Source organism: Eschrichtius robustus, chromosome 13 (assembly GCF_028021215.1).
Source record: "Eschrichtius robustus isolate mEscRob2 chromosome 13, mEscRob2.pri, whole genome shotgun sequence".
Lineage (NCBI taxonomy): Eukaryota > Metazoa > Chordata > Mammalia > Artiodactyla > Eschrichtiidae > Eschrichtius > Eschrichtius robustus.
In genome coordinates, this window is record NC_090836.1 from 34,099,686 (window position 1) to 34,111,805 (window position 12,120).

General features: G+C 37.6%; 1 protein-coding gene across 1 annotated transcript in view; it reads left to right on the forward strand.

The window, feature by feature from the left end:
• The first annotated feature begins 319 nt into the window (after window positions 1-319).
• PDZRN4 (PDZ domain containing ring finger 4) overlaps window positions 320-12,120 on the forward strand; it is a 370,115-nt gene continuing 358,314 nt past the window's right edge. Inside the window, exons 1-3 of the mRNA XM_068560702.1 lie at window positions 320-964; window positions 3,301-3,387; window positions 5,269-5,376. Of these exons, the coding sequence (XP_068416803.1) occupies window positions 320-964; window positions 3,301-3,387; window positions 5,269-5,376 (840 nt within the window). The remainder of the gene's footprint in view (window positions 965-3,300; window positions 3,388-5,268; window positions 5,377-12,120) is intronic.

Consider the following 12,120-nt stretch of genomic DNA (forward strand, 5'->3'; position numbering starts at 1 on the left):
ACAAAATTTGAAAGAACATAAATTGCAGAGCAGCGAAGGAGTGGGCAGGTTGGGAGTGGGGGTGGGGGAGGGTGGTTGGGGGGGAGGGAGGCCACTGGAGGTGGCGTCTATTCGTGTCAATACGGCAGAGTCAGGGGACCTAGTCGGAGCCAGAAAACTTCAAGCCAAACAAACTCTGAGATCACAACCCCTCACCCTTCTCCTCCCCTCCGACGAGCCACCGCAGCGGGTGCACTGTCCCTGGGGTAGTTCGTGGGGGGACAAGGGGTTCGGAGAAAGTGGACTCCTCTTTCTCTCCCCCTTCTCCCCCATCCCTACCATGGGCTTTGCCCTGGAGCGCTTCGCCGAAGCGGTGGACCCGGATTTCCAGTGCAGGCTGTGCGGCCAGGTGCTGGAGGAGCCCCTGTGCACGCCGTGCGGGCACGTCTTCTGCGCCCGCTGCCTGCTGCCCTGGGCGGCGCGGCGGCGCCGGTGCCCGCTGCAGTGCCAGCCCCTGGCGCCGGGCGATCTGTACCGGGTGCTGCCTCTGCGCAGCCTCGTCCAGAAGCTGCGCACCCAGTGCGACTACCGCGCCCGCGGCTGCGGCCACTCTGTCGGGCTGCGCGAGCTGGCGGCGCACGTCGAGCGCTGCGACTTCGGCCCTGCCCGCCGCCGCCGCCGCCGCCGCCGGGGCTGCGTCTCCGGGCCGGGCGGCCGGGGCGGCGGGGACGCGTCCGCGCGGGGGGGCTGCGGCTCAGCGCCCGGGGTCCGCCGCGGCGGGACGCCGGGAGTCCGTGGCGGGAGCGGGCGGGCGCCAGGGCCTCAAGTCTTGGCCTGGAGGCGGCGCGAGAAGGCGCTGCTGGCGCAGCTCTGGGCGCTGCAGGGGGAGGTGCAGCTCACGGCCCGCAGGTACCAGGAGAAGTTCACCCAGTACATGGCTCACGTCCGCAACTTCGCCAGGGACCCGGGCGGCGGCCGCGGCCGGGTAAGCGCTGAGGGATTGGCACCCGGGGAAGGGTCGATCGGGGTGGAAAGGGGAACGGTTCTTTCCGGCACTTCAGAATTCCTTCGCAAGGTGACATCCTTCTTTATGTGGTAGGAAGAAGCATCCACCGCCCTGATCATCCTTCGAGTGTATTAGTATTGCAGTTTACAAGGATTGTCCCCTTTCCTCTTATATTGGGATTGGAAAAGAGTTAAACAGATTAAATTCCAACTTTTCGGCGGAGAAGGAGGAATTAGGAAAACTCCTTTTCCCACCCAGACCCTTGCTTCCCATCTTTCACTCTCCTGCCTACCCTCTCTGCGTAGTTTTTGTACCTTCGGCCTCGGCCTGCAGCCAGTTAGAGAAGGAAAGCCAGGTAGCGAGGACCTCTCCTACCCTGCCTCCCCTCTCCCGCTGGCTAGCACCCCGGGGCGTGTCATTCCCACACCTTTAGCTCTGCATGACTTAGTTTCCCTACCAAACCACCCATATCAGCCACTTTGTACTCAGCACAGGGACTCAGGGATACGGGAAACCAGGATGACTTGGAGTTAAGAAATTAAGAGATGGGATTTCTTAGACCTGCAGGGTTCTTTTCATCACCCTGACCTTCCCTAAATAGTCCTTAAGTGCTTCCAGATTTCATTATTAGTGGAACGTGAGTGGGTGAGTGTGAGACTTGGGGAACCTAGTGTTGGAGCTCACACCTATCTGCGCTCAGACTAGCCGTGTGAGCTCCCGGGATGTTTCCCTTCTTTGTCGAGGCTGCTGGCCCTGAACTGTGTTCCTGGACTGCCCGCTTTCTGACCGAATAAACAAGCCTCTTTGCAGCGGCTCGTGACAAGAGGCTTGTTTATAAAGATGTTCCTTCTCTTCTGAAGGACTTCTGCACAGCGTTTGACATTGTTGGCCGCTGCCATGGTGAGCAGGGATTTAGCAGAACTTACACTCCGTTCAAGGAGCTGTTTCCATTCCCCAACCTCCTGGGGAGGAGCAACCCAGGGTGATGCCCATTTGGAACTGCTTTGCGTTGCCTCCAACTCAGGCACCGAATTTAGAAGCTTCTGGCCTTGAACCTAAAAAGGATAATTGAAGTGTGAGGGGCTGAACTGTTTCTACTCTGATAAACGGAAGCACACGCTTATTAAAAGTTTCGATGCTCTCTATGATTCTTTCTCTCTCATATTTACATCCAGGTAAATTTACAAAATGGGAGGACCAGAGAGAAGCACAGAAATATGGTCTGTAATACCAGTTCAGGGTTCAAGGTCTTGGGGAAGCAATGGTTGGTGGAAAGGAGCAAGGCTAGATTATATGACAGAGAAGTCCATGCAACAAGTCAAGAAGTCAAGCTGTGGTTCTGAGAAGTGAGGCAAAACTGGCCATGATCTGCAGGCTGCTTCCCAAAAGGCTTCTCCGAGCTGCTCAGAAATGTTTTCCCACTACCAGCAGGGGCTGCTGTGCACACTGCCTGGGAAAAGTTCCTGGGAAAAGGTGGTGATGACGGTAGCAGTGGTGATGATGTTTATGGAAATTTATCATTCTGAAGTAATTGCCAAATATGTAATTTCCTAGGATAGTCAATAATATGAATAACCATGAATAAAATTCATATAGCCTTGCACTATTTCATCTTATGTTTAAACTGGTCTTTTTTAACAAGCAGGTTTGTAGATATAATTCCTGTTTGTTTAACTGTTATTTGGCCATCAGGAAAGCAGTACATACCGATTTAGTTAGCATAAATCCTCTTTTTAAAATTCTGCAGAAATTATGCAAAACCAAATGAAAATACCGTTTAAAATTACGATTACTGTAACCTACAAAATCCTGTATTTCAGTAGCAATGTGAATATTAATGTTGAAATAAATTTATAAATAGCTCACTATTATTTACATCCCTTAAGATTTTCCAAAGTGAAATTATTACATAAAATAATTCTTAGATTCTTTAACAATTTATTTTACTCATCTGTAATGGAGGGAAAAAATAAGGATACCTGCATCGTTGAATCAGAAATCTGTTTAAGTTACAGTGGAGTCAGAATCAGATGCTGAGTTAGGATAAAAGCTGCATGTATAAACATGCAAAGCCATTTAGTCATTTTTGAAAATAGTTATTTTTCTCACATGCATGCTTGTTCCTTCAAATACATACTTTCAAAGTAAATTCAGGAAGAAATTAACTTCCCAAATTCAGCCATCCTTAATTTTAAGATTTTAAGGTTTTCTCTTTTTCAAATCAATTTATTTACAGTTACAAAACACCTTTATTGTAGCATTGTTTTTCTTTAATATTTTTTAACTAGTCAGTTATTTTATCCCTTTTCTTCTAGGATGGAGAACATAAGCCATTCACTATTGTGTTAGAAAGAGAAAATGACACTTTGGGATTCAATATTATAGGAGGTCGACCAAATCAGGTAACCCACCCTGTTAATGCATAACTCACTCTTTGCTTAAAATAATAGAAGACTTAGCTTTCATTTGTGGATTTTAAGTAAAAAAACAAAAACAAACAAAAAAAAGAAGGTTTAATCTTTAAAATAGTGCTTGTTATCAAAATGCAAATGTTCCAGTATAAATATTCCGGAACAAACCGAGAATTTTTTTGAGAAAAATAAAACAACAGCTAACAAACTTTGCTACTTTAAAAAAAAAAAAAAAAAAAGAGTACATTTCACATTTTACCTACATCACACAGCCCTGTTGGCAAATTTCTTAAATAAACCTATTTCACAGTAACACATATAGGCAATTTCTACTTGATAATCTTAGACAGGTGTATTGCTTGCTTGTACCTCTTGTTTATTATGTCAAGTTGGTCAGTTTTCAGATGCTAACACAGGCCAGACAGTTTATGAAATATCTTGAGTGAATGAATGAAGAGTTAAAATAAGTTGAAATGAGGGATAATTGTTTTCACAATTACACAGGTAATACCATGTCTAAAAAAGATAGTTGATTTGATATATTTTTGGCTCCCCAAATCAAATTTTTTATTAAATTGAATGAATAATTTTTTTCTACATTGATGTCAATTGTTTTCAAAATGCATGAGTTAATAAACTTATACCAAATACTGTAGTTGCAATGTTCTTTCATATCCTTCAAATAGTACATCAACTTAATTTTCATCCTAACTAGGAAAGGTGGTGAAGTTTTTAAAAAATCATGTTCTTTCATTTTTCAATCAGCTGCCATGAAAGTTTGGCATCCTGCATTGCAGATGTTGGCCACAGAAACTGAGCGTTGTTGGACATATGCTGTGTTCAGGCCAGGATGGCAATGACATATTTCCTCTTTGTATTTAGCATTTCGAAAACCTAGCAACTAATGACTGCTGTATTCTGTTTCTAGAAGAGTTGCCATTTATTATGAAAAGATAAAAGTCTTTTCAGCATATCGTTTTTGTTTTCTTTTCCCCTAAGGAATATTTTTATAAATGCTAGTAGGGTGTTTGACATTTAGATGACACTAGACACTTTTAAGAGCCTCTTAAAATTCATGTTAAAGAAGGCTGATTAAGGAGAAATAATTTTGTTTAACTTGCTATAAAGTGAAATGACATTTAAAATTATACAGTGTATTATTATAGAATGTTGGACATTTTCCCTAAATAAGTTTTTCAGGGTAATTGGTTTTCTGTGACTTGCTAAAATGTCCTATATGTATGATATTGGCTATGCGTTTGAGGTTTAATTAATCATTAGTCTCATTGTACCTGGAACTGTGTAAAGATTAGCTTTGAATGGGTTCTCCTACAATTTGGAGTTGATCTTTTGGGATTTTACACTTGAGTAAGCTCCCAGTCTCCCCTGTGAATAGATACAGTCAGAGCTATATTTCCAAATCTGTCACATCGTGAGGCTAAGTTATATTTTCAGAACTATGACCACATTTCAAACCAATTATAGAGTTAGGGTGGATATGCTTTTTGTTTTCTTTAACTTATAGCCCTTTTTAATTGCTATACCTCTTTATACATGAGATGTTTTATAAATAGTACTTAGAAGCCCATTGTTATCACCTTGTTCATGCCCTTTCCCCATAGCTTTTATGTATACTGAAAAACATGAGGTAACTAGATAATCTTGTCAAAGATGTTCATTCATTAAAGCTGTCATCTTGATTAATGACTATTTGGTGTTAAGTAAGTTAAAATTCAGTACCAAATCTCCAGCTAAGAAAGAGAATTGCATGTTTAGAGAGGCTTGGCAATGTTACATTTACTAAATTGTTTTTTATCCAACTTAAAATTTTGTTTACATCTTTCTTACTGCTAAAGGTTTTATTTTTTAAAGGATAATCAAGAAGAAACACCAATGGAAGGAATTTATGTTTCAAAGATTTTGGAAAATGGACCTGCTGATAGAGCAGATGGCTTGGAGATTCATGACAAAATCATTGAGGTAAGACAATAATAAAGCACAAATAGGATCTGTGGAAGAAATATTTGGACATTTAAAATTTCCAAACTTACTGCTTTTCCTTGGTGTGGTACTTATTAGAGTGTGTATCTAACTAGAGTGTATAACTAACCTGTTTTAATTATTAGATATTGGAATAGAAGAATGAATCACCCAAAGTTTCCAAATGTGTTAATGAATATCTCCATTTTAATAAATTGCCTCTCCCCATGAATTATAAAGATAATTGTGTGATTATTAAGGGATTGATTTGTTATAACATCTCAAAAAAGGATAATAAATCTCTGCTGAAGAACATTTTGACAAGTAAATATTACTATCTTTAAACTTGTAATTAGTATGTTATATGTAGAATTACTTACATTCTCTTTTTACCATTTCTTAGTTTAATATGGTTATCTTGTTCATGTATCTTTTACATGAAAGAAAAAAAAAAGAAGCAGCTATTGCAAAAACTTGGTGAGAACTCTTCATTTTCTCTAATGTACATTGTGGCTGAATTGTTTGTATTTAGGGTTGACAAAGTAAATACTCACAAGTTAGTGAAACTTGAGCTGTGATAATAGAATTTTGGGTCACTGCCATTTACCACCTCAGCTCTTTTGAAATTTTAACTGGTTGAGATAGTATTATTTGGCGTAACTGAAAATTAGGTTAGTTTTGTCAGTGGAGTTACTTCCAATGTATTAGTAAAGGCATAAGTAGAAAATGGGAAGGTATACTTGACTCCACTATTCTTTTGGAAAAATTCTGTTTTTTCTAGGTTATATAATCATTTGCACTATCTTTCTGAATGTCTATATAAACTATCTGGATGGAGACTTTTTCTTTATTAAACTTTGAATAAAGTTTTAGATGTTCATTTATCATTTGTGCATTAAAAAAGTTGAATTTCAAATAATTTGACCTAGGATGAGAGTAAAGAGTAGAGAAGAGCCTATAGTTTGTTGTTGGCTCATAACATTTAGAAATTAGCTGATTAGACACTTTGGGGAAGAGAGAGGAGTCGCCTTTGGCTGAAAAACTGTGGTTTTTAACTGAAGAGGTCTCTTGTATCAAGGTTTTCTCTTTCCAGTTTTGTAGCCAAGAAAGTATGGAGCTGCTTTCACTGATGCTATCCAGTTTGTCGTGACAATTTGCCTAGTGGAAGCATTTACATGCTACAGTTTCTAAAGTTAGAATTTTTCTGTTTCTATTCATGTTTGTGCAGTATGATATAAAGGGCAAGATAACTTAAACAAAAAATTGTTCTTTTTACTTTCTGCCTTATTGCTAGCATTTTGGTTTTTCCAGTTAAATGGAAAACAAATGCGTACATGTGCTACTATTAGAAGGGCTGATGGAACTGGATATGTATATTCAGCTAGCACACACACTCACATATACTCATAACAGGAACACATACTGGGGATTTAAAAATAATTTATTCCAGCTAGGTAACAATGTTATGTATGCTTCATTAATGTTGCATGGAAAAGGAGGAAGAAGAATTTGTCTTTTATATTGTGATATAGCATATTTGTTAAAATTTTACTGGTTTTGTTAATGTATAGATGTACTTCTATAAAAACTATGGTTGATTAATCAAGTGCATCTTTATATCTAATACTGTTACAAATATATGTCAAAATAACCTTATTTAAATAATATAAGATAAAGAGAAAAGAGATCAATCATGGAAATCTAAATTATAATTTATAACCAGCTGCAGTATTATTATTTCACCTTGATGTACATATATTAGCTGCTAATGACAAGAGCTTGAAACTTGCCTCTATGATAGAGATTTATCAATGCATCCTTTATGCCAGGGTAAATTGGTATTATGCATATTTTTATTATAGTTCTGTAATGGATTCATGTGACCACATTTGCAGTTAAGAAATGAGTTAGGTGGTATACATATTTCTGGAATGTTGTCTGGTAAACAGCATGAGATATTTTGCAGGGAAGATTATTAGAAATAAATCTCTCATATTTAGTTGCTCAGTGATGCCATCAACTTTTTTAAAGTGATAGATATTTGTGTGACCTTATTTCATATACATATATAAATAAGCATGCTTGTTCTTATGCATATATATGTGTAAGATATCCCTATGTACCAATTAAAGTAAGAAATATTTGATTCTTGTCAATTATTTTAGTTCATCTGCCATTATGGTACCAGTCAACTTTATAGAGTTTATAATAATGGGAAACCCATAAGAAATATATTGATTAATTTAAAATGTGCAGAGACAGAAAAACAGATTTTATATTAGAGGAATTTCTTTTCCGTTTTTTTGTTCTCAGTGATTTGTTTAGTGAACTAATTTGATGGACTGTTTTGTTTTTTTTTTTTTCAATGTTTGAATTTCAAATGGCCATGCTGATTTAAAACTAGTGCAACAAATAAATTTGTTTGTAGAATAAAGTACACAAATAGTTCCTATATTATGAACTACCCATATGACTTAACTCCCACAGTCTGACACATTACTAAATGCCTTGAATTCAGTGATATGTAACTTAAATAAAAAATAGAAACTGTTTGATAATTTATTTTTTACTTAAGTCAAGATATACTAGAAATATTTTGTGTAGTTAATTGCTTAAAGCACTCATTACAACAGGTTTATGAAATAAATTTATAAAATAAATTTTTGTAAATCATTCATTTGAAGGAGGAAATAGATATGTTAAAAGTTTGGTTCTACTAATACTTAAAGAAATTTTACTAATCCTAATAAAAATATTAGCTATAACAATTTTGTTAAAATTTGACAGAAGACAAAAACTCCAAAAGTATTGCACATTCTACTGAAGCTGAATTCAAGAATTATAAAAGAAAAAAATCATAGTCATGAGGTAAAGCCATGTCATATTTTTCACATAATACAAGGCAAATTTATTTTTGGAGCCAGTCTCCATGAGCAGTCATGTTTACCAGTTTCTAGATGTTTACACGTCCACATTTGTTAAAATATTTACATGTGTAGATTCAGAAAAGACATCAGTTGTGATTATTTCAGTTACATTAGATGTCAAAGTATCACCGGAGACTGAAAAGACAGAAGATGTTGTTAAAGACATTTTGAAACATCACAGAAGTTCACATAGACCAGGAATTCACCAGAGTGTACATCTGAATAAAAGCATCTTTTACAAGCCGTTTTTCACCCTTTCAAGGCTCAAAGGACCACAGAAGATCCTTGATACTATCAGAGGCTTTGGCACAATTCTATGCAGGCAATACCATTACAATCCTTATCATCATGTTACGATGCCTGAGGGGTACGTGGGAGGGAGTTGAGAGTCAAAGTTCACTGCTGCCATCAGCAACTATTCCTCTATTATTATTTCTGTGATGCTGATAGTGGGCTACACAACTATAACCCCTAAGTGAGAAAGTGAATAGAGGGGGGGGATAGTCATTCATGGTTCTTTGTTCACATTTTCTTCTCCCTCCCCCAACCCCCTTCCCGAGTTCCTACCAATGCCCTGTGACTGTGACAGGAAAGTCCGTCCTTCTTTCAGCTTCTGGAGACCAGGGAGTCGGGGTGGAGTGCTGTGAAGTCTTTGAGAAGAACAGTTTGGAGCAGAAAGCAGAGTTGTCTTTAGTGTATATATTAAAACCTCTTCTATTCATTTAGTTTGAAATTCATTATGAAATGCAACACACAGGACATTTCCATTTACTTTAGAAACAATTCCCACATGGAATAATGTCAGTGTAGCCCTTTCTAGAAAGTGCTGAGTTTAGTACTAGCAGAAAGAACTTTACAAATGTCTCTACAAGACCGTCTTAACTATTCCAGGCTGCCAACTACAATTTATTTTAGTTCTGTAATGGTAGACATTCTGCATTCTCTGTCACTACTTTCTCCTCCACTAAAGTGAAAATCTTTGGTGGTTATCGTGTTTATTTGCCCAAGACTCTGCATAGTTTTGTTGTAGCTATTAACACAGGAAAGTTAAATGCAGATCAGAGCTAAACATTCAGGAATGCTTTTGAATCAGTTCTTCAATGTGGCACCCCTGTATGTGCCTGATGGCACAGTGTAATTTACCACTTCATAAAGCAGCCATGCTGATTTGTTTATGCATTAGAAGCATTTACAAGTTTTGTAGGTCACTTGTAATCTGGTGGGCAATTAGAATTTTTGACAAATTGCTATTTAATTCAAACATATCACTGAATTTGTCAATAAAATATTATCATCCTCACACATCTTTAAAGTGTATTTTAACTGTTCAAATAACATTGACTGATTGTCTGAAAGAATTAGGAAAGAAATAAAGCAATCCTGTTAATGCAAGTAAAGAAGTACATTGTAATGAGTTTTGTAATCATGATTACATTTGTAATACATGATTATCACTATATAAATTGTATAATTTAATGTATCTTGAAAAGTACTGAGGTGCAATAAGAGCATGAATTCTGAAATCAAGGAGATCTGGCTGGAATTCCTGTCCTGCCTTTTAAAATGTGTGGCCTTGAATAAGCCAGCTGTGCCTCAGTTTCTATGCCATTCATACTTATTGTGTGCACATAGTGCCTGGCACAGGGCAGATTCTTGGAACCCGCTATCAGAGCCTGATGTGTCTCATTCAGCTTATGCAAGTAGTTTGCTCTGCAAAGCAGATAGACAATGCAGGGAGAGGAAGGGGAGTTGTATTTTTCTTTTTTGGAGAATTCAGATCACTCTCTCCAGCTTTCAGTCATTCCCATTTCCATAGGCACCACAGTTTGAATGAGTAAATGTAGAAAGTTTTAAGTTGTACATTTCACACACTCATATGGACCTCAGAAGCAGAAAGGGCTGTGGGAGAAAACATTACACTTATGATTTAATTCAGTCATTCAACAAGTATTTTACTAACTGCCTATGTGTGTCAGCTGGCATACCCTGTGTTGTGGAAATAAGACTCATTCTCTGCTCTCAAGTAGCCCGTGGTATAGAGGTCCTGTTTTCTGTCTATACAAGGCAAGGTAGGCATTTATGTGAAACTACTCTTTCAATTGTTATGAACGTAAATGGACATCACCATCTTGTCTGACTGGAATGACATTATGGATTTATTCTAGTTTTCCTGTTCTCCTACAAGTACTTCATTTCATTTTGAGACATCATGATAAGGGGCTAATAAAAGAGTAGAATCTGTGGATGTAACATAGCATTGTGGTTTCAGGAGGAGGTGCAGGCCTTGAACTTGGGTCTCGGCCTTGAATTTGAACTGGGTTATCTCACGAAGGTTTCTCAATTTTTCTTATTCCCAGGTTTGTGCCTATAACTATGAGGGTAACAATAGCTAGTCCCTCAAATTTTCTATCCAGTTATTCATAGTATTTTGCCACTCCACTGAGTTTCCATTATTGATAAATACAGTTTTGTTTAAAATGTAGTTTTATTTTAGCTTACAAAAGAAAGGCTGGAAAGGTCTTTAAAACCTTGAGATTTAGTGTGTTATGCACTGATATATCTGTTTTAAATTTATAAGATATGAACTTTGATTTCTTTTTTTTTTGAGTACTAAGCTTCTGAGAAAGTAAACAGGGTCACCACATATGACTATGCAGTTTACACACTACATAACTGCATGTGATGTCCCTGTCAGAAGGTCTAACTGTGGCTCCCATTTCCCCTTTTGTTTCCTGCTGCAAAAATCCTCAACAGAGCACTTATAACATTTATTTTTATTTAGGTGATTTTTATTAGGTATAATTGACATACAACATTATATTAGTTTCAGGTATATAACACAGTGATTTGATATTTTGTATATATTGTAAAATGATCACCACAGTAATTCTAGTTGAAATCGTCACCATACAGTTATAGAATTTTTTCCTGTGATGAGAAGTTATAAGATCTACTCTCTTAGCAGCTTTCGAATGTGCAACACAGTATTATTAACTATAGTCACCATGCTGTACATTACATCCCCATGATGTATTTATTTCATAACTGGAAGTTTGTACCTTTAGACTCCCTTCACCCATTTCCTCTACCCCTCACCCCCAGCTTTGAGAACCACTGAACAATCTGTTCTCTGTATCTATGAGGTTTTTTTTTTCAGATTCTGCATATCAGTTAGATCCTATTGTATCTGTTTTTCTCTGTCTGACTTATTTCACTTAGCTGATATATATATATATCTCACAGTTTCTTTATCCATTCATATATCCATGGACATATAGGTTGTTTATATATCTTGGCCATTGTAAATAATGCTACAGTAAACATGGGGGTGCATACATCTTTTTGAATTAGTGTTTTTATTTTCTTTGGATAAATACCCAGAAGTGGAATTGTTGGATCATATGGTAGTTGTATTTTTAATTTTTTGAGGAACCTTCATAATGTTTTTCATAGTGACTGCACCATTTACATTCCCATCAATAGTGCACAAGGGTTCACTTTCCTCTACATTTTGGCCAACATTTGTTATCTCTTATCTTTTTGATAATAGTTATTCTAACAGATGTGAGGTGATATCTCATTGTGGTTTTGATTTACATTTCCCTGTTGTTTAGTGATGTTGAGCATCTTTTCATGTACTTGTTGGCTATCTGTATGTCTTCTTTGTAAAAAAAAATGTGTTTACTGCCTCTGCCCATATTTTAATCAGATTGTTTGATTTTTAGCTGAGTTGTAGGCATTCTATATATGTTTTGGATATTAACCCCTTATCAAGTATATGATTTGCAAATATTTTCTCCCATTCAGTATGTTGCCT